Source organism: Poecilia reticulata, chromosome 14 (genome assembly GCF_904066995.2).
Source record: "Poecilia reticulata chromosome 14, P_reticulata-male-v2, whole genome shotgun sequence".
Lineage (NCBI taxonomy): Eukaryota > Metazoa > Chordata > Actinopteri > Cyprinodontiformes > Poeciliidae > Poecilia > Poecilia reticulata.
In genome coordinates, this window is record NC_088843.1 from 13,491,826 (window position 1) to 13,514,538 (window position 22,713).

Consider the following 22,713-nt stretch of genomic DNA (forward strand, 5'->3'; position numbering starts at 1 on the left):
ACCTCCTCCTCCACTGTAACAATGACTGGCCGTCGCACGCAGCATCAGTCTTTTGTCTTTCTCGCCTAAAAGTTCAGCCTGCAAGTGATTTGGTCATTCTAATCAGCGAAGCAGCATTCCTGCCAGAGAAGAGCACGTTTCCTCCCCAGATGATTATCTCTCCGATGTCCCACTCACAAGTTTGCTCCCGTCAGCATGATCGATGGCCTTGATATTGACTTGAGGTTAATTCAAAACCGAAGCGCTGACTTAGATGGAGACTCTCGATAAGAGCGCTAAAGATAAGAGCGCATCTGAAAAGAAACGTTTTTTTTTTTTTTTTGTGCATGTGTGTGTGTCATCTAATGTGATGCTTCTTTTCCAGTTCCTCATCAGTTGTGTGTGTGGTGTTTTTTTTTTTGTCTGAATACCCAAATGACAAACCAATAAACTTCTCCTTGAATCAACTCTGTCTTGCCTTAAGTTGTTTGATTTATTGTCAATGAAGAATAAATGTTTCAGGTCATGTGTGACTAAAGAATGATTATTCTTCTGCTACCTGCTTGAGATGAACACTGCAAGAGAAAGGTTTTGGCTAATTAACTTTGTCCCAGCCTGATTGGTGTAATCCACTGAGTCTGTCACACTGCGCTTGGCTGAATTGAAGGAATACCTGCCGAGCAACACCGCAGATCAATTCTCTGTTTGTTTCACGCATCATTACACAGAATTTGATGCACAAATCAATCACAGTGGACACGGTTTTCAATTAAGAATAACCAAATCAATTATTGGGGAAGCTATTCATTTAATGTGAAAGTAAATAATAATAATAGAAAAGGATGTACCATCATACAAATAGTGCCTGATTACAAAACTTAGATGCACCCAAAGCCATTTTAAAGTATTAGCGGAATAGGGATGCATTGCTGCAGCTGAATCCAGTCCCTGTGAGATGCATTTCTGATTGGGAACCACTGCAGAAAGACGTTTCAGTATATTGCAACAACACACTGACCTTTTTTTTTTTTCTTAGGATTTCTGCAGGTAACTTGACTTTGGTGGTTTCTTTCCAAAATAAAATAAAATAAAAAAACATTAACCAACCTGAGTCAGTGGTGATAACAGATAATAGAGATTTTATCTTCTATCGCGGGAGCACAAGCTAACGCTGACAAACTGTAACCTTTAAGTACATATGTTTAACAGAGGATAAAAGTCCATTTTTAGGATTAAGTCGGTTTTGAAAATGTCCCCCGCTGGCAAAAATATTGTTGCACCTGCTGTCGATACTCCAATTCCCTTTTGTCAATAGGACAGCACAAGGTTGATGTACACACAAAGAAGCGTCTTTGACCATTCCTTTGAAATGGCGACGTACAAAAAGTTCAATTTTGTGTCTGTGAACCATTTGTTGATTTTGTCGTTTGTTTTGCTTCGCTGTCCTTATAAACGACAGAATAAAGATCAATTTACAGTTTTCTGTCCGTGGCCAGAAAACATAGATCTTTATATAAAATATATGTTATAAAGTTCTTGGAATTGAGCCACCTAGTATGTAGAGACTAATTTGGAAATATTTGAACCAAAAATGTATTTGACAGATAATAACACAATGAGAATGGAACAAAACAACTTTCCTTTTGTCAAATGCTCTGTACAGTAATATATATGCCAAAAACTCATTGTATATATCATATTTCTTAGATTAGTGCTACGAGTTATAAGTTATGAGTTATGTATCATTTCAAAACAATTGCTTCATTTAAGTTTATCTTCAAGGCATTTGTATAATCCTGCCTTCGTGTTTGATAAGAACAAATATTTTTTGGCAGTTGATTTTTTTTTTCCACTCTGCTGACTATTTTAAAGATTTTTACAGATTTTATTTCAACTAGAATTCCAGTAAGTGCACTTTGTGATGAACACTGATGATAGATAAATGCAAATTGCCTAATATATTGCTGTATGCAAACTAAAAGCTGACAGTATTCCTTATATATATTTTAAAAACGCTTCACAGCAACACAGATTGTCATGTAATATTGAATGTGATTAATAGAGAAACACACATTTTCCTTTTATAAATGACCAGAGAATTCTATGAATATAATTTTGATTGAGTAGGCAATATTATTTGACTAATCTGTGGTAGTAAATCTGTCTGTGTGCAGCCTTAGGACCCTGAGGATATTGGACCTCGCTTGCTGCAGAGGAAGGTTGGTGATTTGTATGCTCCCCATCTGATAGCGCCTCCTGGATCACAGATGGATTATTTAGGCTCATCCTCCGGCATATAGGCTCTTCTTTCTTTTGACCCCCCCCCCTCCCTCCCCAGCCACTCTCACCCCCTCCACCTCCACTATTGCTCTTTTTACTACAAGTCTACAACCTGCACATTTCCCCCCCCTCATTTCTCTTTCTGCTGTCATTGTTGGATACTTGGTTGCTTCAGAAAGACACAGAAAAGGCAAGATGTTTGGCTTTTTTTTCCCCTGACCAAATGGATCAGTAACGAAGGAGATGTAACCAGGAAGGGTAAGCTGCAAAGTTGTAATAATTCCTGTGATTTTCTTTTTAAACATGTGAGTTAGTTTGACTGAGAATGTGTAGTTATGATAAAAAAAAAAAATGTGGGAGAGGGATGTAAAGCCTCTTGCTGCTTACTGAGTCTGACAGAGCAGGGGGGGAGACACTGTGCACGTGCTTTGGAGCTGAAAGTTGTTTCGTGAGCAAATTGTTGAGCACGCATGTGGCAGCTGGGATTTTTGACACATTTTCTCTGATGATGTAGAATTTTTGCTTCTACGTAAATTACAGAGACGAACAATAATTTGTGCTTAGAGCCTTTGCTGTTAGAAAGGATTTTTCTTACGTTGGACAGGTTAAAATATCAGCAAAATCCAAACTATCACCTCAGTTATAATTTTCAAAATGTAGGCTATATCAAAGCTTTTAATAATGCTTCTGAGATTTCAGGAGTTTTCATTTCAACAGTTGTAAAACAAAAATGAAGCTTTGCAACCCAGGAATGAAGTCATTTGACTATCGACTACAAAAAAAAAAAAAAAAAAAAAAAGTTTAGCTTGTAAAAATGTAACATAGTAAAAGAAATCAGTCAGAAAATATTTTAAAAAATCTGAAGCCATTTTTTAAAAATGAAATTATGTTATCAAATCCACACGTTAAATTAGGAGTAAAAAATGTGTATAGCCACAGATTCTTTCCAGCATTCTTATTTCACCTTCCTTTTTGCAACATGCACAGCCAATAGTGCGACCCACTTGGTATTGATACGTTAGGGTCATCCCGGGTCTGGGGGCCACAGTTCACCGACCTCCGAAGCCAATCCATGTGATCATCTGTCATTCCTTGAAGTCGCCCGTCTGCCCGGTCAGCTCCTCACACCTCATCTCAATGAACTCCGACAGACCTGCTGACATTTCCTCTTACACTTTTAATATCCTTTGTCTTGCTCTGATAGCTCCCTCAGTGCATTACAGAGTCACTGATGAAAGCCCGTGTTTGTCTCCTCATCCATTTCCCCAAAAGACACGGCTATATGTCAGCGATAACTGCCAGGCGTTGATAAGAACTCCTCAGATCTCTTCAGCTTCCCTTGGTCTAATGTGAAAGTGTGTGATGTATGACTTTGCCTCGGTGACAGTAATGTATGCAGGTGTGTTTTTGAGGACATCAAATATCCACGGCTGTCTGTCTTGATAGCATGGTTTTGTTCGCTCTCATGCTTCCCGCTGCGTTTCTGATTTAGATTCCAGAATTTGTCAGTGAATCATGCTTCCTGGTTGTGCCCCCTGCTTCCACGTTGCACCCTGGTGCCGTTTGTTCTGCGAACCTGCTCATGAATAATTACAGATGTGTACCGGGATGTAGATACATACTCAGGTAAGACTGGTTTCACCCATCGCCATGAATAAAAAAAAACTGCCCTTTTCATATGACATTTGCGGACCCGTATAGTAAAACGACGTGTTGCTTGTTCATTGGTATTCCTGAAAAATAAGTGAAATCAAAAGTTTGATTATTTGTTAACCAAGTGTCTCACAGCGGAAGTAAATACTGTGTACAATTTACTTTTTTATAGGTTATAAAACTGTCGTACTGGTCATGGTGCTGGTAAGTACCACATGTGGGACCAGGTCGATGTTTTGCAGTTCACAACTACGTCTCAAGAATTAAGTAAAGGCCCAAGTACACGCATGTACATTCCAAGTCAAGTATAAAATCAAACTGTGCAAGCTCTTTGTTGAGTCCCAGATCTAAAGCTTTAAATGTCAAGTCAAATTTCAAATGTTGCATCAAACTGGAAGCAAGTTGTGAAGGACGTTTTGTTTACTGTTGCTGTAAATCATCACTCTATGTGGCGGAATATTTTGAGTACATTAAGTAAAAAGTGTGGACGTAGAAAACAGTAAATTATTTCCGTGTAGTTCTCTTAGAAGGACTGTGAGCACACGCCACAGCTTTCAATCCCATGGAAAGTCTGTAGGCAGAGGTGAAAAAGTGTGTGAGTGAGCAACACAGCCTATAAACCTTACTCAGTACAGTGCAGCTTACAACATATTAGTAATATCAATTTTACTGAGTTTTAAGGAAATAAAGGTCATCTTCTCTATTTGAAAGAAGCCTTTAAAAATCTAATTATTCTGGCATTTAACAAGTAATTGTGGCGATTTTAACTGCCCTAAAATGGAGTAAGTTTAGTCTTATATATTGTCAGACGGTGAGAAAAAAAAAAAAGGTTTATACAGTATATGTGGATGTCTGGTTATGACTGTATGATCAAAGGGAGCCTCATGCAGCAGCCATATTGGATTAATTTCACTGCACACGTTTAGAATTGGTTTGACATCTCAAACATTTCTACTTGGAAATTCGACTTCAAGGGAATTTGTCTTGAACTTTCACCTTGAAACTATATTTTGACTTCTGATTTAAAAAGAAATGCGTGATTAAACCAAAATTCTCTAGCTGAACATACAGTGGCCAATAAATTCTTCCCCTCTTCTTTTGATTTTTTTGAAAAGATACAAACTGGTGTGTGTGTTACTCTTACAGACTCCACAGTTTGGGAACCACCGCTCTAGCCAGTAGCTGGTGCAAATGAGACCCATTCCACTTCTAATTACTGCCAATATATTTAAATGCTCCGTAAATAATGCAACAATGACCCGATGTTAACCTAACTTAATACCACGTCATGCTATGCGAGCCCTCTATCTGCGCCAACGAAGACTAACTCACCTTGTCTTTCATGAATGCTTGTGGCTCCAACAACAGATGCATTTTCCGACTAATTCAGGTAAGAATTATTTGACCTCTCGGAGGAAATCATTGACCTGCTGGTACTGAATTTTCAGCGGAAGGTGCTCAGTCCAGGAGATTTTTGGATAAACCACCAAATGTGTCAAAAATAATGAACACTTTGACACTAGAGCACCATGGAGTGCTCGAGTGTCAGCACTACATAGCTTGACACTTTTACTATGTTGTATTTCCTGGGCACTTTGGACGTTTTGCAAATGTCTGCGTGAGTGTGTGGGATTAAATTTAGGAAGATGGTGGTGTGTTAAGTTGCGTGGGGGTGTAAGGTTGGCAATAGCTGATTCTGTTCACGGTCCAGTGCTCTCTACCGAATGTGATCAGTCTGCTCCTGTCTGCGCTGTCTTATTGACAATGTGTTAGATGGTAAGCAGTGATTATTCCCCCACAGATAGAAGAGGTACGAGGACATCAGCCTCTCCATTTCATTTTAACCACAGCCTTTTCCCGTTTGCTCAGATGCTGGGCAGATGGATTTAAAGGATACTTCAGTGCCACGTGTTCCACTAAGGTCAACTGTATAACTTTAACCATTAGTGCATATGAGATTTTCTCAGAAGCAAGGTGCAAGTCATTTCTATTATGCAAATGAGATTGCTGAAAAGATCTATCATTTTGCACAGTGTTTCAATTTCTGGCAATGACTTTAAAGCACGTTATGCTTTCTGTATCTTTTTATATGACTGTGGTTTTCCTGCTCTTTTCCTTCTAGATTCAACTGTAGATTTCCTGGAGTGAAATAATTTCCATAAACATTTTTTTTTTGCCCCCGCCGCCATTATTAGCATCTCATGCATACCCCAGTGAGCATTTTCGTTTCTTCCACTCACACTATTTTTTTAAATTAAATTTCATTTTGATTATTTTCTCTTCCGCAGTCATTTTGTGCCATCCTATTTTCTGTCCCCTCTGTTGGATAAGTCTAAACAACGCAGTGGCATCGCACAACCACCCACATTCAATATTCGGTGTTGTGCAAAATGCAATCTTCCTACCTCACTGTGCGTGTAATGTTTTTATATCAATGAAATGAGAGTTATTCATATTGCATATTATATTAGTACTGAATAATATCCGTCTCGCGGCTTTTGAAACATCAGCATGTTTGCAACTGTAAATTTGCAGAACAATGTTCTCACCGCGGGGTAGATTAGGTAATTTCATACGAATGTGCTAATCCCATGTGGACCTACGGGATTCAGCAGATGAAACACAGGATCACACGGGAAAAGCACATAATGAACTCTGTTTTTAATAATGTGTGATCATTGTGGAGCATCTAAGTCAAGGTTTGACTTTTCTTTATAGTGCTTGGCCACAGTCTTCATTAGAGGCCATAGAGACACTGTGCTTGTACTGCTAAGAAAACAAAATTTTCACAAATCTTGCACATTATTTTAGCTAATTCATAACCTGTCATTTATAATAACAGCATATTCTTATGGGTCACAGTGAAAGCAGCCAGAACTCAATAGGCAGACTTCACTTTTGCGAGAACTACCATAAAGCTCTAATACTGCAAATTCTCTATTTATTAACATTTGATAAAAATACATGTGGAGTTTTTTTTTCTTCTGTTAAATAATATTCAACTCTGAAAACTTACTGACCACACTGCGTTGTACGTTACATAGATTTACTGCCGTATTTAATCTCAAAGTTAAAAGTAGATAGAACATTTTCTAAACTACTTTAACGTTGCTGTTGCTTTTTCATCCAGGTAGTTTTTTTTTTCTTCTTCTTCTTGGTTAGTTTATGGTACATTTTTAGAGCATACACAAGAACTTGCTACTAAAATTTCAATTAAAACATCCGATTCAGCTATCATTTACAAGAAGACACACAGAGAGGATCCTAATAATGTTTTTCTTTTAACAACACACTCACCAGAGGTTTGTGTTAAGTTGTTACCCCAAGTTCTCCTTTTTTTTTTGTGAACCCATGGTGTTGTAATGTTTATTAGCTCACTGAAAACTCTGTTGTCCATGCTTTTATATTGCACTAAATAAAGTATACAATCTTGGATAAGAACTTAATTGTGGCTGCAAAAAACTTTACACTTATTTCCTTCAAACCGGAAATAAGCTTTCTTTTTAATTAATTACTGCATACTTTAAATGTGCTGCATTTTGCAGCTGTTTTTCCTCCTAAGCTGGCAATGGTGTCAGGTTATACAAATGTCATTGTATGGCAGAAACATCAGATGATGATGTAAGATCTAGTAAGTCGACATGCACTTTAATCGGAGCCCCGTCACTTTGTTTCTTGCTGACCATGTCCGCCATCTTGCTTCAGGGGATCATTTTGATGGCGGCGTCTTCCTCACAATCAGTGAACATCTGCTTCCTTTCATCAGAAAGAGTAAGAAACCCAGAAAACGCAAAAAACATTTACTTACCCTAACTCATGCAGAGAAAACAGAGTTTCATCAGTGTGCTTGTGGTATATTTGCTTTTTTTTTTTTTTTTTTTTTTCTCGCGCGTTGCTCAAGTTGGCTCCTGGCAGCTTTTGCCTCTGAACAATTAAAGTGTTGCACAGAGTCGGCAGCCGCAGGGAGCCAAGATGTCCCGTGATTCTGGATATCCTTCAGACAGCTTGGACAAGCTGCAGAGCTGTTTGTGCCACAGATGGCTGATCACTAGAACTGACTTCCCTTTCTCCCCCCACCCCCACGGCTGGCACCGTCATCGTGTCTCATCACCATAACCACTTGAGAGTGAGGGTGTGTTTCATGTTGTGGTTGGGGGGGGGAGGTGTTGTGTGGAGCGGCTTGAGTGGAGGGTGCACCAGGTAAGTCAGGTAATTTCGGTGGAATACTTGAAGATAAAGCTTTGACGGTAAATCACGTTCCGATTTAAAGTGCGGAAGTTCAATAAGCTGGTATTGTGACAAAAAAACAAACGGCACATTGCGACTGATTGATCACGCTGAAGCCGTCAAACCCAGCGAACGGCTGCGGGAGGGAGGTCCATCTGTCTGACTCGCCTCATCTACAGTGGAATTTCACACAAAAACAGGCCTGCGCGTATTTGCCAGCGGGTTGCATGAACACACCATGCTCTGTTCTGTTTCTCCCTCACGTCTGTCTTTTCCTAGAACTCACCACTGAGCAGAAATCCCCCGTGAAAAATGTTTAACTGTAACAACAATCCTTGAACTTATTGACGGCAATAACAGTTATGCCTAAATGGACTGGTGCGGAGTGACAGAAACACAAACTGCTGCTGTCTCTTTTCTGCAGATTTATGAGGGCTTTCCTGAAGGCAAACTGGCTCTTTTGAGACTATGCTGGCTGCTCAGCTATTCTTTCTCATCAGCCTGCTCTTTGTCATCCGGCTGGAGCAGAGCCGAGGGAAGGACGTCTCATTAGGTGAGAATCTCCCGAGTGAGTAAATGAATGAGAGAAAGGAAGAGTGGAAAGAATACTAATATTGTTGGATTTGCGGCGCTTATCTGGATGACAGAACTTTGGCTGCTTGCAGTCGCAGTTTGGCTTTCCTCTTGTGGTTAAGGAAGGCACACAAAAAAAAGAGGCCACTTTTAAACCTGTTGTGGGGGAAAAAAAAAAGGAGAAGCCGAAGGATACAGTGAACAGCAAATCTGAACTCAAAAGCTTTTTTTTTTGTGTCTTTGTTTTCATATTTCTTTGCTTTCCTTTAAGATTAAATGATAGAAAATGTTCTAGGAAATAACACCACTTTATAGCTTTGAATGTAATTATTTTCCTCCTTTGCATAATTGTATTTATATTGATCTTATTTTAGATATGCATATGCATATCATTGCATTAAAATAAGCATTGTGAAATTCTATGAACTCTCTTGTAATACAGTTCTGACCTTAATTCACAATAACTTACTGGCGCAACTGAATAAATATAGAAATAAATCTGCAGTACTACTTCTATTGATTAAGTCAAATATTGTAAATCAATGGCTCCCTCTAGTGGTATAGTATATAAAAACATCATTTGGGAAAGAATCCTACATTACTGCTGGTGAACATTGAATTTATTATATATAGTGCTTCTTAGCAACTAGAAGTGATTTATTTATTCTAACTTTCACCTCCAAACAACAGTTTCTAAAATGATTTTTGATTCAACCCAACAGAGTTCACAGAAACATACATAATTAATTCAATACTTCATATGTTGTAGAAAAGAGTAACGATTTTTTAAAACAAATGTTTACTTGTTTTTATTCTATTTAGTTTCTTTTGCTAAATTTTTTTTCTATGCAAGAAGACGACTTGGTGTATTTATTATTGTTATGTTTACATGTTTTGATTAAGTCGCATTGCATGTGGCTAATCTGCAGCAATATTAACCGTTCTCATTCTTTTTTTTCCCCCTCCTTCTCTAATAATCAATGTTATCGTACAAACAGAGGCTGAAAAACGTAGAGGAGGTAATGAGGTCATTACCTCATCTCCAGTATTGGCAACAGAAGTGGATCAAGACATCAGCTTCGGATACAAAGGTACGGGCCGACATGCCGTCGTTTCTTCACAATGCATAATCGAGCCGGCGTTTTAAAATTTCCTCAGCAGAAAGTTTGTTTTCAGAATCCCTCATTTAAAGGTCACTTTGGTTTTCTTTTTCCACACACTGGCACCAGAAAATCACACAGCGCATACATCTATAAGATTTGTACCTGCGTGGAATGAGTGCAGAACTTGATCAAACCTTGTGTAAGGATGGAGGAGAGTTGACCTTAGGACATCTGCCTTATAGAATATGAGTTTTATATTTGAGTGCTTCATCCTGATGAATGATGTTGGACACAAAATACTCATTAAAGCATATGAATACAATAACTCCAAAAATGGTAATGCAATTTTAATGTACTGAGCAAAAAAATTTTGCAGTGTTTTTTTTTTTTTTTTACATCTTTGTTGCTCTGCCACGATGGCCTTACTTCTTCGTGGCCATTTCTTTTTTTATTTTGTTGAACCTGTTTATGTAAATTCCCTCTTTTGTCTCTACAAGATGAGTCTGAAATGCTTTGGAAAATTAGGCTGTCTCTGCAAAACTCCATTAGTCTTTTGAAGGATAGCATTGAACACAGCAAGAAGTCTTTGTTGCCTTTTGCTGACACAGACTCTGACGCTACATAATGCCAATTCAGCTTCCCTAAAACCACAAGTGGTGCGTCTGAAGCTGCACAAATCAATCGGTTTTCCTCTTGTTTTGACATTTAATGGTAAGGGCTTTGACATGGGATGTACTGAGGTGGAACAAATGTGTTCCTGTCAGTCTAGCCCTGGTGATTTTAATCTGTGCTGACCCCTGTATGGAGGAAACATGAAACAAATGTGTCTCATGTTCTTTCCTGGACACTTCAGTTGCAGTTGTGGAGCCATATGTTTAGGTACTGCTGGATTCTATTTATTAAGAGCTTCAACAAAAAGCTTTGTAGGCTTTAAAATGTTTCATATCCCACACACTTCACCATATGTTGAGCTCAAAGTGGTGCATAATTGAAAAGTAAAAGTGAAAACGATAAAAGGTTTTTAAAGTGTTTTACAGATAAAAGTCTTAAAAGTGCGGTGTTCAGTACTCTAAGTCAATATTTTGTAGAGCCAAATTTCTTGCGATACAGCTAAAAGTGCTTGTTGCATGACTCAATCAGGTTTATAACCCAGATTTTTACAAGTTCTTCTTTGCAAAATACAATAATTCTAGCAAAATTAGACTAGATGAAGAGCAAGTTTTGTTAACTGGGTTCAGATTATGTAAAAGCCATTCCACCGTAGCTGTGACTGTACGTTTTGGGTCATCGTCCTGTTGGAAAATAAATCTCTGCCTCAGTCTAAAGTCTTTCGCTGAGTCTAACGGGCTTTCTTTTAGAAATGTCTGTAACTTTTCTTGATTTTACACCAGTTTCCATGTCCCTACTGAAGCGGGGATGGTTTGTTTAGGGTGGTGTTCGTGTTAGATTTCTTGCACACATAGAGTTTTGGATAAAGGTCACAAAGTTCATAGAGGAGACAAGTTTACAGTCTCCTCTCTATGAGCTAAACTGCAAACAAGACCTTCTTATGGCCTTTGTTTAAACAGCCACTCTTAGGATTCGTGGAATGTATGACTTAAGTTTGTCACATCAACAGTTTCCTACCTGAACCAATGATCTCTGCCCCTTTTTCCAAAGTCACCATAAGCTTCATAGCTACTTTTTTTAAAGTAATGTTCTTCTTGCTCCACCTGTCAGTGTTGTTGGATGACCATCCCTTCGTAGCTCTTGCAGTCGTTCCGTGCCCATTTTTTTTTTTTTTTATTTGGATGATGGACGACTTCAAAGGTCGTTCTTGGCTTTCCCTTAACTTTCTCCCTGACCTCTCCGCGGTGTTTTCTTATCTTTGCTCACTAATGTTCCCTAGCAAACCTCTGAGGCCTTCACAGAACAACAGCGAGATTACATCTGGGTCCTCTTCATCAACAGTAACGACACTTGGTTGCACTGGATTTTATTTTAGGGTATCAGAGTATAGGAAAATGCAAAAATGTTTGACATCAAATTTGTATTTAAAAAAAAAATTCCACGTTTTTCTTCAAGCTATGCACTAAAGACTTTGTGCTCCATCGTGGGAACAGACAACAGACGGGATTCTGCCTCTGAAATCCCTCCAACTCTCTATTCCTGATATGACCATTGAGGTTGGTGCCAGAGTGCCAGTTCATTAAGAAGCTGAACCAAAAAAAAAAAAAAAAACAGAAGGCACGGACATTACATCACCATCTTAGAGTGTGTTTTCAAAAGGCCAGGCTTTCTTGTGATTTTGATCCAAATGCTTGGTTAACCCCTAAGCATATGCAAGGGGAGGAGCCGACAAACGAGCAAAGACAAACACGAGGCGAGAGCTGCCAGACGCTGATGATGCGGAGAGTGTGCATGGAAAACAGAATCTGATCCACAAAGTTGAAAACCTGACACTGTCCTTCCTAATGGCAGGAATGTGTCCACACATCAGACAATCTTCATCCAGCATCCTGACGCCAGGTACAAAGAGATGACTCCGACCACTTTACAGAGGCGCCACATGTATAATTCATGAGCAGAGCTGTAAAACGGTGACTAAGGCCAAGTTTGCTGGTGTGAGGAGATTCCAAATAATACATTTTTTTATTTTTATTCCATAAACATTTTTTTTTTTTTGCAGAGTTGGCTTTGTTCTTCTTGGACAAATTTATCCCCTGGCTCAAAACCAACTGGATAGCTCCTCTGGAATGAAATAAATAAATAAATAAATAACCGATAGCTCCCAGGGCTTGGCACACGCGCCTTAACAGTTCCTGCCATTTTATGTGCTCTGTTGCCATGAAGATGTGAATGCCTTTGTGCCCATACTTCCCCCCGCCCCCCAACCATCTGTTCTAAAAAAAAAATAAAAAGAAAGATTTTTCTTTGGGGTGTGGATTGTGACAAAGGCATTTAAATTCACCAATTTACCATACTTATGCATGTTTCACCTGGACAAGTTGAGCGAATAAAATGGCCTAAGTGCGAGCTCCACATGTGGAATCATGTCCTTTTGTTTGTGTTTATATCCTGATGTGATGGAAAGCATCGTATCCCTTAAAGTGCTCTCAAATGAGAATAATTATGCTGTTTGGGGGGATGGAGAGGCGGAGAAAAGAAAGCAGGACTTTGTTGTCTTTCGCAGAACAATAATTCAATGTCATTCACAGAACTGCCAGAGAGTCATGGTGAGGATAACATTTGATTGGGGGAAGAAAAGAAAAAAAGCACAAACGAACACAATTCGCATTGGGAACAAAGGCGTGGAAAAGGCGTAAAGATGTGAAGAAAAGAATCAGAACGGGGTCGCGGTGGGGGGAACGGAGAAATATGACACAACATTTCACATATTTGTGCACCGTTGTGTTTGCTGAAAATGCGAGAACAGAACTGAAGGGGAAAAATTGGGGGGGAAAAAAAGCAAACAGGAAAGCAAAAGTCACTTTGGAATAGAAAAAAAAATAGTTTTACAAAGGCAGACAGAGGCTCGTGGTGTGACTGTAATGTCCCATTTTTTCTCTCTGGCTGGTTCTGCAGTGTGTTGGCTTTGAGCAGAGCTGGAAGTGGTGCACAACAGCGCACAATGAAAAGATTCAAGACTGAACTTCAGTGAAGGTTTAGTAAGAACATGGAAGAATCCAGAGGCATCGCATCTTCCTCTGTGACATGTGGCTCGCAGAACAGCTGTGAATGTTCTCATTTCTTGTTTTGCCACGCAGCGAGCATAAATGACTTTATTGGGACTCGGCAATACAGGTCCCAACACAAGGCAATAAATAATTATGACGTGGAACAGAAATGATGTATGGTTTTCTAAAATCGTTGTGATGCAAAAATCCACAGCTCAGGTGGGAGGACATTATCTAGTTAGCGTGCCACAAAGCTGGCTGTTATGGAAAACTGGGAGAAAGGAAAACATGAGTTGCCACAATTCATGTAGGAAAGAAAGAAGTCCAGTCAGATGATACATAGATTAATACAGAGTGGACATCACTATGAATTCATACTGAACATAAAACATAATGGTGGTAGTATCATGCAATTGGGAATAATTTTATTGGTCTGAGTTAATGCGATAAATGGATTCAAAGGCTGCGTAAGACTCAAGTTTGAGGTAGGAGCGTGTAACATAACTTTAGATTGTGATACAATTCACAGAAGTTTGGCTTTATGGTGACAAAATGGTGAATTTTTGTTTTTGTGCTTATCCTGCTTAACATCTGCCCTCTTATTTTTGCGTACTGCTTCTTTTTCAGATTTTATAATGATACACCTGCCATTTTTAATTTCAAGAATGCAAAAAGTAGTGGGGTACTCACTGGCAAAGCAAATCTTAAAATTGCTTCAAAACATGTCACATCATTAAGTAGGCACTTTCGTGATTCATTTATTCTGGAAATCTAACTATTAAGACAAATCACAAAAGCAGTGGTTTAGTTTAACCACACACCATAAAAAAAAAAAACTATACTGCAATTCCAGAAAACAACCAGTAGAGGGAGCTCTGACCTCCCCAGACAACAAAGAACTGTCTGAGCTCTCATTGCGCCTGAGATGTAGAAGTTTAACTTTAGAGTCTTATCCAGTTTATTGGAGTAAAAATGGTTTGCATTTGACCGATTATTACTTCAATGTGACATTTGGACATGATCTGTAAACTTCCATTGCATTTCGTTCGAATTTGCGGACGGGTCAAGAGGTGAAGCTCTGCTGCCGGTGCTCTCTGTGCGGACCTTCCTGGCTCATTAAAAGCACTTTTGATGTCACACCTGAGCTCGTCACTTTTGCAGGCTTATAAAGACGCAGCGCACGTAGCTTTTTGATAGCGGGGGAACGTTATAAATCATTCATCAAGGTCACATTTCAACTGCAAGCTCACTTTAAAATATTTAATCATCTTTAGTTGGTAAATCTGCATTTCACACGAGGCTCCTTTTGATAATGATGGACACTGAAAACAAATGATTTAATTGGCCTCTAATTCATATTCAACACAGCAGTTTAGGTTGCTGCTTCTCAGTAAAAGAGAGAGAGAGAGCAGGGGGTGTGTGTGTGGGGGGGGGGATCAGTCGCCATTTGCGCCCTTTAATTACCTCATATCCATAAAACCCTCAGTTGGAGATATTTATTTAAACTTCCTACAGCAGCCTCGGTTTAATACGAGGCGAGCTTTAAGCAAAAGCCCGGCGGAGCCTTTCCCTGTCACTGTATCCGCATGTGGTTGAATGGTGCCTGACCCACAGGAATCTCCTCCGCACAACAGAAAAGCCTCTGAGTGGGAAGGGAAACCAGAGCAGCTCCGAGCGCAGAGACGCGCGGCGCCCTCATCCAACCAGCGCCAGAACCCCGAGAATCACTGAACACCACAGAGGGGAGTTTAAACCCGTCAAAGTGCCTGAGACCGATCCGACCCGCAGCCGATCCGTCCCGAAGCGGAGGCGTCGTCACTCGGACATCCGATCACTTGGTGAAGTTATCTGCGCGTGGAAGAGAGGAGTTCCCCGCGGCGGCGCACGGGAGCAGAGCAGAGCAAACCGGCGTGGTGCTGAGAAGGATCAGCAGCGAGGATGTCTGCGAACCATCTGAACTTTGATTCACTCTTAGGGGAGCACTTCCGAACTGTTTTGCTCTTGTGATTATTTTACTTTTTTTAATTGTTATAATTATAATTTTTTTTTTTTTTTTTTTTTGCCGGAGATCGAGAACTCTCCCCCTCCGTGGGCTCTGCTGAAGAAGTTGATTTTGAATGACACAGACTTTCGGCCCACTCGGACTTGGATTAGGCACCCAGCTTTCCAGCTGCTACCAGAGATGCCTGCTTGTTTCACAGGAATTTACTTTCTACTGACTCTGCTGTGGATTTGTTCAGGTACGCGTCCCCCCAGTTCTAAAAACCCTGCGCTCATCTTTTGGGAGTAGAGGTTTTGCGGATGACATGAGGATGTAGGTTGGCAGTGTGGCAGCTGTGACCCTGACCCACGCTGATCGCTCCCTAGTTACTGAGACTGACCCATCTCTTCATGGCCATGCCCCCGCACTGTCCGCCCTCATAAATACTTTGAGAAACAACTTTAGAAGAAGAAACTGCTGTGCATGTCAATAGAAAACACATAGATGCAATTGAAAAGCTAATAGCTTGAGCCTGATCCCCAGATATATTATTTTATTTCTCTTAAGCAAAGCTGTTTCTACCTTTGTGTATCTTTTACAGTATTTTTTATTTATTTATTTATTTTTTTTACAATTTTTCATTAGAATATCAGTTGTAACTCACCAGCCCCGTTTTTTTCTCTGTCTCTCTCTCTCTTTCACACACAAAGGCGGTAACACTGGATGCAATCTGAAAGCAATAGATAACATTCTAAATTTTTGTTGGCGTGTATTTGATGCGGAATGAGACTAACTTCAGATTTCGCATGTTGTTTTTGAGAGAAGATCAAAAGTCTGATTCGTTCCTTAACTAGATTCATTCATTTCAAAATACATGACCTCCGCATCCAACTTAGCATTTCAGTGGGAAATGTTTCGATTTACCCTCACCTCAAATGATTTATTCATTTGTCACAACTACATCAAGACCTCAACAATGTGATCAAACAATTATTTAAGAGAGAGCAGTGGGTGTTTCACAGCTTATATGAGGGATTAGAACAATTAATATGATTGGCAGCCTGGGGTGTGTTTCCTGTATGGTTTGTAGGTCTTTACTTTAACTGTACGCCTGCCAACATTTCCTGACCCAGCACATACTATGACCTCTCAGAAAGATGCAACAGAGCATCGCTGCTGTGATATGTTTGGCTTCTGGCTGATTTCCAACTCCCTGTTGTAGCAGCTTGAACAAACAGCCAACGTGCCTGTGTGGAAATTTCAGTTTCACTTTTAGGAACTTATTATACTTTTGAGCTTTATTTGGCTTTTTCAAACATCTTACTGATACTGAAAATCAGGCTTCTTCTCTCACTACCAACTTCCACACCAATGGCTGTTGCGTCATCATTCATACGTTCGGTGCATGGACAGATTGAAAAGTGAGCATGCCCGACGCTGTTGAAGTCGTAAGGTTACGTTTGCGTTTGTGACATGGCTTTCAAATACAATGGACTCCAACTTATTTACAGTTCAGGGTATGCAGATTTTGCTTGTGGAACTTGACTCCAAATTGTTCGCACAAAACTCTGCTACGCAGTCACAGATGTTTTCATAAAGCATGTCTGACATATTCAAAAGAAAGCGCAGCTTTTGAAGCTAAAATTTCAGAGCACATTGCTACTTGCTATGCTATTGGTTGGCATTTGCTGAGCAACCAATCCAGTCGTGCCAATCGTTTTCCTCGGTGCTGATTGGCTGTACCTCCAAGAGAGGCAATAAGAAAGACTTTATAAGTTAGATTCAGCAGTATTTTTTACTGTGTCTTTGGTATTTGAACAATTAAAATGGGCATTTGTAAGTGTTTTTGAAGAGGATCTTAAGTAACTTAAGTATTTGTGGATTTACATTATTTGCAGGTGGTTGTGGTCCCTAAAACCCACAAATATTGGGAGTGCACTCCAGCCTGTATTGTTTAACAACAAAAAGGTACCACAAATTAAATTGTCCTGCACCATTTAATAAGATTTCTCTGGGCAGCTTCTAAGAAAAATCTGTAAAGTGAGTTACTTCTTCACGAGATACACTTAGTTTACAGTTTAAACTTAATAATTCATCTGTTATGTTTGGTTGTGTTGCACAAATCGAAAGGGTAGACATGCATTTGTGTTAAGATCACTTTTATCTTGTAACATTTTACTGATGCAACCCCCTAAATGGTTTGTGGTTTTGTCATCAGACTGTAGAAAGAGACCTGAAATAGAAAGTAATTATTTGCTCTTTGTGTAAAATCTGCATTTTTTCTCTGCATTGCCAATAAAGCTATAAAGCCAAGAGCTGAAAAGTGGCAAAATAGATTGCGCTTTGCGTGACAGGTCCATTTTTAAACTGGATCTTCCCTACTGCATTCATTCCAAACTAATAAATAGAGGATTGTTGTGCTAATTGTCCTAGCAAAGCTAATTTCTAATCTAATTACATTAGCATTAAGTAGCCAAGGTCCTCTGGGGCTAATTTTGCCTTCTCGTTCACATGTTATCAGTGGAGAAGGAGGTACCAGAGGGCCTCAGAGACCGGCAGAGCACAGTCTAATTCCATCAGCGCCGTGTTCGCGGCGGCCCCGTGGGGAAACAGTTTAACTGAGACATGTGGCTCGTCTGCTGGCGTCAGATGTGCACAGGTTGGGGGTTCACATGTACTCACTCATGTTGTTCTGGCGACGGGCGCTCACGGCCGCAAAGGCCGCTGTGGCTCAGACTCAAGAATGCTGCACGGCATTGCCGCACAGTGCTGGACCTCCGGTTACAGTGGCTCGATTGGGAGAAGCTGACCTGTTGTGTCGAACTCTTAAGCTTAACAAGGCACCCTGTGGTCCAGGTGACGGTGACAGCGGCGAGCTGGATGCCGTTCCTAATGAGGAGACCGCTGACAGGACATCTTTGTGGGCCACTTTCTTTTTTGTTCGGATGAATTTGTCAGAAATTCTTCTCGTTCTCCAGCGGGAAGCGTGCAGTTAATAGGCTTCGGGACATCGGCTCGTTTGGAAGGCATCTTAATGAGTGCGGATTTGTTTGCTACGTTGGATACTTTGTGTCATTCCACTCTCTGGGCATCAAGTGTAGAATCCATTCAGAGGAGGGGATGTTGGGTTTGGTTCAGATAACGACTGCCTTCAGGCTTTGAGGATTTTCCAGTTTCTCCAGCAATCCCACAAATTGATTGGACTTTGTTTTTAGGTTTATAGACAGCCTCGGTGAAGGTATGTGAAAATAAATCAGCTTTGAGTACGTTGGCAGGCTCTGAGAACATTATTGAAAAACAATCAGCTTCTAAATTGAACACAGTCATTCATTGGGAGAAAAAAATTCCTCAGTTAATTATTTTTAACGAAACCACCGGTGGCATAAATATTTGGTGCGCCTGTTTTAATGCCCGCTTTTCCAAAAGGAACATCTTTCCCCTTAATCGTTTCACAGGGTTGGACATAAAAAGTAATGTTCGACCATTTCTCTGTAGATCATCCAGATCCTCCGCCTCCTTTTACTCAAAGTAAAGGTTAAATCGTGTAAGAAATAACCTGTTAGTATGACTTTAAAGATATAGTTGCCAACCATGCCAAAATATTAGTTCAAATCTACATATCTACAGTCTGATTCTGAAGAGTTGTGTCCCCTGAGACAAAAATGATGCCTTCACTGTCATCCGAAGGATTAGTAGAATCACTCATTATAAGAAAGCAAACAGCAATGCCAACTGAGCAGTGTTTAATTCAATTGTTTGCTTAAGAAAATGTTGCCCACCACGAACGGCTCAAGCGGAATAACCAGAACTGTATCCCATCCTCTCAAGCCCCTGCAGATGTTGCTGGAATTGCTTGGTTCTGCCTGAGTGTGCATGAATGCATACGTAATGGTGTTAGCGTAAGCTCGTTTTTTTAATGAGTGTTTTCGGATCGCCTGCCGAAAGCTGTGATTCATGATTGCTTCCCTTGTTTACTCGCCGGTTTCCTCTGGAGCTGCGAGTGTGGTTGCTAACCTGGGGAGAATTAAGTTACTGGGAGCTCTGACAAGTGCCTGTGGGCCCGGAGTTCACAGGTCATCACATCTTCCCAGAGACACCAGCACACATATGCACACGCGCACACACACATGCACACACACACACGCGCAGAGCCAAAGCGGCATTTACACACCCCAGTCTTCATTTCGAGAGGGATCGATTGGCATCTGCTTGCTCGACAGAGGTAGCAGGTTCCTTGCCTGAAGGAGACTCCCTAAATCTGCTCTGCTCCCCCTCAAGCCCTCTCCACACACGCTGGCTTAGTTCACATGGCTCGATTTCAGTTAAGCATTTCAAACTTTTCCACAGACCGTCACTTTACAATCACAAACATTGCGATTGTTATGAAAATGAATGTCCGCGAATAGGTACGGAAAACAAAAGTACGTGAGAGCTCCTGATGATCAGTGACATCGGATGAAGGTGGTCTGGTGACATCAGTTTTCAAGTCTTCACACAGATTCCCATTTGAATTTAGCTCTGGACTTTGACTGGGCCATTCTAACACATTGGCATTCCACATTTGTCCTGTGTCCCTGTAGCTTGTTGCAAAATCCAAACAGTTTCGTAAAGATCTCTCTCTTTCTCTCTCTCTCTCGCTCTCTCTCTTTTTCTCAATAATGGGTTTGTTGTTACGACTCGCGCAGAAAGACCAGATTTGTGACATTCCCGTTTAATAATTACTGAGCAGATTTCTAATTAATGCTATCTATACCTGACCAGTCACGTTAAGATGGACTTTAATCGCTGATTTTGTGACCTCTAATGACGTTTGGTTACACTGCGTTTCATTCCGTATTTTCTCAGAGTAAAGCACACTGGACACATCTGGAAGCCACACTTGTTTTAACATTTTTATTTGTGTATATGTTCCTTCCATCAATAAAATGCACAAGTTTGCGGTTTTGACACGCTGAGCGTTGCAGAGTTGTAAAATCTTTAGCTGCGCCTCTTTTTCTCTTTTTTTTCACACCCACACACGCAGACACAGAAAAAGCCCTAAATAGTGAAGCAATGGCTGCACTCGTGGACAGATGGACAGCAAAACGGCCTAAGCTTAGAAATCCTTGTGGGCTTGTGGTTTTCTCTCACTTGTTTGTACTTCTTTCGCCTTTGTTTCCTGTTCTGAGGTCAGTGTCCAGCTACGTCTGTTTGCTAAGGCACTTGGGATAATTGCTTGGTTAAATAAATCTGCTCTCTACAGTCTTGAGGTTTTATAAGCTACAGTGGCATTCTGCACTTGAATTATGTGTTTATTATGCAAATGCATCGTGTGCAATCCATTTAGCAGGCTGAAGCGTGGTTTTGCTCTCTTTTTTTTTTTTCCCCATCTCGAAACAAAACATAGCTGCGCTTTTACTTCTCGACCTGCGCTGAAATGCTGCAGCGGTTGAAATACGCTACCTCTCATCAATGAAGGATTCAAAGTAATCAGGAGAAAGAGTATTTGGAAAGCCGTAAAGGTCACGGTAACGCGACCTCGGAGATGCTTCCTGTGAGTCATCCCTCCTCTCCAGCCAGGCGGCTAATAATCAATTGAATCAATATGCCTCCAGATAGATCTTCAGCAGTCTCTCGGTGTTCATGCTCAGGCGCATCGGGAAAATAGATGTGTTTCTCATACATATCAATTAGGCCCGCTTTGACTGTTAAACCTAAGATTAGTTAGAATAACAACAAAGAATGCACGAGTGCAGCGAGAGAACACATCAGCGGCGCGCATTATCCCTTCGCCACTTCCTCGATCCTTCTCATCTTTCTCCTTCAGTTGTTTCCTTGTCATTCCTGACAGGGTTCAAAGAGCTTTATGTGAAGACTGCCGCATAAAGAGCCGTTTCCCATCAGAGCATCTCTCACAGAAGAGCCCAAAACATGCATAATTTGCTTTAATTAGCACATCTATTATTAGGTAGTTTTTGAAATTCTATGCAGTGGAATAGAATTAAGAAGATGAATCTGCGGGAAGGCAAGACTTGCAGGGTGGTAACGTTACATTTGGAGTATGTCGACACTATTGCTTTTTTACTAAAATGACAAATGCTCTTCATCCACCGTTGCTTGAATGAATATGACGGCCAGTTGACCAACTTGGCAATCACCTTAGCAAGCAATCCTTGGGGAACGAGGTAAGTCAACTTTCTTGAGGGGGTGTACGTTTCCCGACATTCGTCTATCAACAGATGACTCGCATGAAGTCACGCATGAAATCGTGCTGCTTCTGTATCATCCAATGATTTCATGTCATTTGAATTTATTTATTTATTTATTTTTTTTATAAAATTCAGTCCGAGGCTTTAAATTTACACCTCTTGGCTCGTAGCGTCCGAGTGAGCCTTGAGCTAACGGTGCAGGCAGGTGGATCAAAGGCAAATGTGAGAGCCGTGCCCTCAGGACTGGCCTTGTGATTACAGGGATGACCATATAATATTACCTTCATTAAGCAAAGTTTGACATTGGAATGTGGACTCTCAAGGCACTTTGAGGCCTTTGACAGTAAGCCTCATTAGCAAGTGGAAGAGCACGTATAAGATGATATGCCCCGTGCACAACTCTGCTTACAGCAACGTCCTCCACAAAATCTTCAAAGATCTTAGCCAAAAAAAAAACATCTGAATATATATTAAACCTTCAGCAATAATTTGTACTTATTATGAATTAATTTTCTGTAGTGCTTCCGTTTGCCTCTTTAAGATCAGAATATCAGAACTCACTCTCTCCACACCCATCAGAAAGGCTTTTTAAAAAGAAAATCCATTCAGCGGTGATCTTTTTATCTCTGGAAAAGAAAACATGAAAGTGTGATCGCACAACAAATAATGTTTTAGTCATTACACGAAGACTGAAAACAAAAATGTGTTAGGACACCCTGGCCCCTATTAGCTAGTCTTACCCCTCAACTCACCTCTTTGTTGGAATTACTTCTTGTAGCTCTCTTCCAAGCTCTGACAGCAGCCTGAGGAAACGTCACCTGACTTTCAGCTAGATGTTGGAGGGTTTAACATCAGCCCACAGCATCTCAGTGAAATCAAGAGTCAGGCTTTAACTCGGCTCACGATTTTCCATTTCTAAATCCTCAGGCAGGCCTTGATGGATTGACACGTTTGGGTTGCTGTAATTTTGCAGGATCCAGGTCAGCTTAATGTTTATAGTTTTTATCAATAGCGTCACACTTTTCTTACGCTCAGTTGCATGGTAGGTTTTTATTATTATTATTTTTTTTTAT

General features: G+C 40.4%; 1 protein-coding gene across 2 annotated transcripts in view; it reads left to right on the forward strand.

Annotated features, from left to right (window-relative positions):
* Window positions 1-2,069: 2,069 nt before the first annotated feature.
* Window positions 2,070-22,713, forward strand: part of LOC103475898 (roundabout homolog 1-like) — a 98,009-nt gene continuing 77,365 nt past the window's right edge. Inside the window, exons 1-3 of one of the 2 annotated variants that reach the window (XM_081615618.1) lie at window positions 2,070-2,517; window positions 8,564-8,692; window positions 9,711-9,803. In XM_081615618.1, coding sequence (XP_081471744.1) covers window positions 8,608-8,692; window positions 9,711-9,803 — 178 coding nt within the window. In that variant the 5' untranslated portion in view covers window positions 2,070-2,517; window positions 8,564-8,607. Of the gene's footprint in view, window positions 2,518-8,563; window positions 8,693-9,710; window positions 9,804-14,866; window positions 15,712-22,713 lie in introns of those variants that run through there. The other variant, XM_081615619.1, reaches the window with a different exon arrangement.